General features: G+C 40.4%; 1 protein-coding gene across 2 annotated transcripts in view; it reads left to right on the plus strand.

Moving 5' to 3' along the window:
• Positions 1–5,947, plus strand: part of LOC106868561 (general transcription and DNA repair factor IIH helicase subunit XPD) — a 42,269-nt gene that overhangs the window by 22,045 nt on the left and 14,277 nt on the right. For both annotated transcript variants that reach the window (XR_008266905.1, XM_052977214.1), the window contains exons 11-13: positions 679–788; positions 4,040–4,063; positions 5,537–5,705. Coding sequence is in view for 1 of the 2 variants with exons in the window: in XM_052977214.1 (XP_052833174.1) it covers positions 679–788; positions 4,040–4,063; positions 5,537–5,705 (303 nt within the window). In the remaining variant the exon portion in view is untranslated. The remainder of the gene's footprint in view (positions 1–678; positions 789–4,039; positions 4,064–5,536; positions 5,706–5,947) is intronic.

The following is a 5,947-nucleotide window of genomic DNA, read 5'->3' on the forward strand; positions in this document are numbered from 1 at the left end:
AGCGTGGCCGTTTTCGTGCGGGTGACACGTAAAAGCACCCACTACACTCTCTGAGTGGTTGGCGTTAGGAAGGGCATCCAGCTGTAGAAACTCTGCCAAATTAGACTGGAGCCTGGTGTTGCCATCCGGTTTCACCAGTCCTCAGTCAAATCGTCCAACCCATGCTAGCATGGAAAGCGGACGTTAAACGATGATGATGATGATGATGATATATATGTATATATATATATATACACACACGGTGTCATGCTTATAAAGCGAATATCATGGGTTCAAACCCCATACTGGCCAGTGGTAATTTCTTTTTAGGTGCAGGGGTAGCTGTGTGGTAAGAAGTTTGCTTCCCAACCACATGGTTCCGGGGTTCAGTCCCACTGTGTGTCTGTTTGTCCTCCCTCCATTGCTTGACAACTGATGTTGGTGTGTTTACATCCCCATAACTTAGCAGTTTGGCAAAAGAGAGACTGATAGAATAAGTACAAAGAATAAGTCCTGGGGTCGATTTGTTTCGACAAAAGGCAGTACTCCTGCATGGTCGCAGTCAAATGACTGAAACAAGTAAAAGAATAAAAGAATAATAATAAAACGTGATGATAATGGTAGACACTTGGAAGCGGCAATATAAATATGCTTTTTATTGTTCTGTTTTTTTGTTTTTTGTTTTTTACTGCTTTAAAGAATCCGAGAGATAGATGAAAACAAACTAAAAGAAGAATACCACAAACTGGTGGAAGGTTTGAAGGATGCAAGAATTGCCAAAGAGACTGATGTGATCTTATCCAATCCAGGTTTGTTTGTTTATGTATGAATATATTGTTGCTATTGTTGTTTGGCACCAACTCGACCTTGATCGGCAGATTGAAGGGCCATGTAGAGGTAGAGGCTTTTTTGTTGGCCCATGGTGGTACTTGGTGTTGTAAAATAAACAAACAAACAGTTATTTTAGTTACTGGTAGGGATGCTGTTTCATTATACTACCAAATATATTTATTTCTTTATTGTCTTCAGGGGGCTAAACATAGAGGGGACACACACGGACAGACAAAGGGATTAAGTCGATTACATCGACCCCAGTGCGTAACTGGTACTTATTTAATCGATCCTGAAAGGATGAAAGGCAAAGTTGACCTCGGCAGAATTTGAACTCAGAACATAACGGCAGGTCAAATACCACTAAGTATTTCACTCGTCGTGCTAATGTTTCTGCCAGCTCCCACTGCCTTAAGTATATTAAAATCTTATAAGTCAATAGCTTAATGTTGTGTCCTACCTGTGTTAGCAGTGCAGTTCAATCTCTTATTAAAGTTATCTCTATAGATTCTCTATAGAATTTAGAGCCAGTGCTGAAAGTTACGAATTTTCTTATATGAAGATGTCTGTGTAAACAATGGGATCAAAGATAGAAAAATAGATAATGGGTGTATGTGCACATTTCAGGAGCTGTTGTTCATTCTTTGGCACCACATCCAACCCATTAACCACCCACAAACACATTGCTTAAATAACCACTATATTTAGCAGTATAACACAATTGGGTATACCAATCTTACATATTAAATATATTCCTGGCAAGTGTTAGGTGCATATTAATTGCTGGTTCAACACTAAATTTCATGGCTATTTTAAGCAATGTGTTTGTAGATGGTTAATGGGATAGATGAAGTACTGAAGATTGAGCAAGGATTCCTGAAATGTGCATGTACACCCACTACCTATTTTTCCATTTGCAAACACATTATTTACACAGATGTATTCATTATCATCATCATTTAACGTCTGTTGTCCATGCTGGCATGGGTTGGACAGTTTGACCAGGGCTGGCATGCTGCAAGGCTGCACCAAACTCCAGTCTGATTTGGCATGTTTTTCTATGGCTGGATGCCCTTCCTAATGCCAGCCACTCCAAGAATGTAGTGGGTGCTTTTTATGTGCCACCAGCATGGGTGCCATTAGCGTGACACCAGTATCTGCCACGACTGCGATTTTGCTCAGCTTGATGGGTCTTCTTCTCAAGCATGACATAATGCCAAAGGTCTCGGTCATTGCTTCCAAGAGGCCCAACACTCGAAAAGAGCTCAACCACTTTGACTCTGTAAGGCTCAATGCACAAAAGGAGCTCGCCTCCGTGAGGCCCAACACTCAAAAGAAGCTCAGCCACTTTGCCTCCATGAGGCCCAATGCTTGAAAGGTGCTCTTTACACGGCACCAGCATGGTGCCAGTTATTCATATATGAAAATTCATAACTCTCGGTGCTGATTCTAAATTCCTTAGAAAATCTGTAGAGATACACTTCAGAAGGTGAATAATTAATTATTCCAACATTATTTTAGGCAATTAATCTTCTGTGTGCTTATTAATTAAATTTTGTGTATGCATGCACATTTCCACATATGTTAAAAAAAGGGAACTTTGCTTAATCCTTCCTCTCCAAAATGAATCCCTCTGGTGCACCCTCTCCATTAACTTAGAGTTTTGCTCAACCCCATCAGTTTTGGAAACCCTTAAAAGTCTAAGGGTTGCAGCTGTCCGAGTTCAAATTTTGCTATGGTCAACTTTGCCTTTCATCCTTTCAGGGTTGATAAATTAAGTACCAATTGCATACTGGGGTTGATCTAATCGACTGACCCCCTCCCCCAAAATGTCAGGCCTTGTGTCAAGAGTAGAAAAGAATATATTTATTGATGTTGTCTTACATAAAAGATAGAATGGTCATAGCTACTCTATCCTTCATCATCAACATTTAACATCCATTTCCCATGCTGGCATGGGTTGGACAGCTTGACAGGAACTGGCCAGGTCAGGAGCCACACTGGGTACCATACTCTGTTTTAGATGGCTTCTACAGCTGGATGCCCTTCGTAATGCCAATCACTCCACAGAGTGTACTGGGGGCTTTTTACATGGCACCAATGTTTTCTCATGTGGCAGCAGCAGCCACACCAATGCTTTCTTGATTTTAGGATCTCAATTCTGTTGTGGTGGGCAGGTCTTCTCAATTACAGCAATGTGCCATGTCTCACAGTCCTCTGTGATCTCCTTTTGTAAAGTTCAGCATTTTGAGATCAGCCTTTGATAATATTTGACCCTTCAGAAGTGGTGAGCTGGCAGAATTGTTAGCATGCCGGGCAAAATGCTTTGCAGCATTTCATCCGTCTGAGTTCAAATTCCACCAAGGCCAATTTTACCTTTTATTTTTTTCGGGGTTGATAAAACAAGTACCAGTTGAGCACTGGGGTCAATGGAATCAACTTATCCCTCTCCCCTAAAATTGCTGGCCTTGTACTAAAATTTGAAACCAATATTGAACCCTTCAGCATTCAAATTACCCTGTCAAATGTAATCCTTATTTATTCACAAAGCTTCAAGATTTTGATGATATGTTTGTTTATTTTAAGAGTGACATTGTAGGGTAGGTGTGAGAGGCTGGATCTGGTCAGTTTGAACATAGAATATTTGAGCCAGATATGGTCAGTTTAAATCAGGGGTTCTCAACCATTTTTTTTTCTATGAACCCTCTTTGATTACTATTTTATTCTGGTGAACCCTGCTATAGCCATTCAGTATTTAAAAACTAGTTTTATATAAACTTCTTTCAAATTCCTATTTTATTTTCCATGCTAGCATGGAAAGCGAACGTTAAACGATAAACGAACACATTAACTTCTGTAGGTTGAACTCTGTAAAATGTTAGAGAAAGAAGCTTAGCTGTTTCTTGTAATACATAACCAATACATACATCTAAAGGTAAATTTTTTTAGGGGCCCTTAAAATACTATTGGGGATCCCCAAATATTATGTGAACCCTGACTGAGAACCACTGGTTTAAATGGTAATGGGTTAAAAGAAAAGAAAATTTTTTTTGTTAATTTTAAATGATATTTTGATAATCTACTTAAAATATAATTATATTAATGACCGGAACAATTTTAATTAAGATTAACATTTTATTTTTAACTCTAATCCAGCTTAACCCTAGCTTTCTGATTTTGACTTTTATTATTTCTTGTAACTAACCATTTGTTCGCTCTTTCTTTGCAGTGGTTCCTACCGAAATTCTTGAAGGTAACATCAATGTGTATTGGTACCTCTTGGTAGTGCAGACGAAATTACAAGAATGGTATTAGAAAGAGTATGAGAGAGAGAGAGAGAGAGTGTATGACATTGCATGTATGAAAGGGAGACAGTGCATGTGTGAGGGAGACAAAGAGAGAGAGAAAGACATAGAAGCAGAAAATGTTTTTTTTTACTTCTGTGATTTTTGTGTGTGTGTGTGTGTGTAGAAATGTGTTTTGACTTATGTTGAGTAGTACTGGTTCAAAGGGTCAGCCTTGTCACACTGTGTCACGCTGAATATCCCCGAGAACTACATTAAGGATACACGTGTCTGTGGAGTGCTCAGCCACTTGCACGTTAGTTTCACGAGCAAGCTGTTCCGTTGATCGGATCAACTGGAACCCTCGACGTCGTAAGCGACGGAGTGCCAACAAAAGTAGTACTGGTGTTGTTGTTGTTTACTTTTAGACTAATTCTGATTGAGCAAACCTGTTCAAAAGCATTCCAGCCATGACCATCCACCAGCATAGTACAACTAACCACATCCGATGTGTCCTTCCATTTTCCTCCTTTTTCTTCAAGCTGGTAGATGTGATTTCAGGGAAGTTTGGTTGCTATTTCTTGCAGATCAAGCAGTAACCATGGCAGTTCCATTATTTTGTGTGTCTGTCTTTCATCTTTTACTTGTTTCAGTCATTAGACTGCGGCCATACTGGGGCACCACCTTGACTTTTTAGTTGAATGACTCAACCCCTCTACTTCTTTTTTTCTTTTTTAAGCCTAATACTTATTCTGTCATTCCTGTTTGCTGAATTACTAAGTTATGGGGACGTAAACATCAACACCAGTTATCAAGCGGTGGTAATGGAGGACAAACAGACACACACACACACACACACACACTTATGTATGTATGTGTGTACACATATGTATGTATATATACATAACTGGCTTCTTTCAGTTTTCATCTGTCAAATCCATTCACAGGTCTTTGGTCAGCCCGAGGCTATAGTAGAAGACACTTGCCCAAGGTACCATGCAGTGGGATTGAACGCAGAACCCTGTGGTTGGGAAGCAAACTTCTTACCACACAGCTACGCCTGTGCTTATATATAATATCAGTCCATCTTACAACCACCACCACCACTGCTACTGCTACTACTACTACTACTACTGTTACTACCACCACCACTACTCCTACCACTACCACCACTTACTACTACTACTACTACTACTACTACTATCACCACTACCATTACTCCTACTACTGTTACTACCACCACCACCACTACTACTACTACTACCACCACCGCCAGCACCACCACCACTACTATTCCTACTACTTCCACAATATTTGTTCCTCCCCTTCCAATCTGTTCCTCTCAGAACTTCTTTTATTTCTCTCAATGCTTTCCCACCTCCTCAACACCATTATTACGACTACCAACAACCAACAGGTCTTCATATCTCTATCCTCTGCAGAAGCTGTGCCTGGAAACATTCGGAATGCAGAACATTTCTTGGCTTTTATGAAGCGTTTTGTGGAATTCTTGAAAACCAGACTTCGTATCCAGCATGTCGTTTCCGAGAGTCCACCTTCCTTCCTCAAAGATTGTTCTCAGAAAGTTTGTATTGAAAGGAAACCTCTCAGGTATGTTGGAAATAATTTAGGTAGTGTTAACATAATATAGGGAATCATCATCATCATCGTTTAACGTCCGCTTTCCATGCTAGCATGGGTTGGACGATTTGACTGGGGACTGATGAGCCAGATGGCTACTCCAGGCTCCAATCTGATCTGGCAGAGTTTCTACAGCTGGATGCCCTTCCTAACGCCAACCACTCCGAGAGTGTAGTGGGTGCTTTTACGTGCCACTGGCACGAGGGCCAGTC

This window comes from Octopus bimaculoides, chromosome 27 (assembly GCF_001194135.2).
Source record: "Octopus bimaculoides isolate UCB-OBI-ISO-001 chromosome 27, ASM119413v2, whole genome shotgun sequence".
NCBI lineage: Eukaryota > Metazoa > Mollusca > Cephalopoda > Octopoda > Octopodidae > Octopus > Octopus bimaculoides.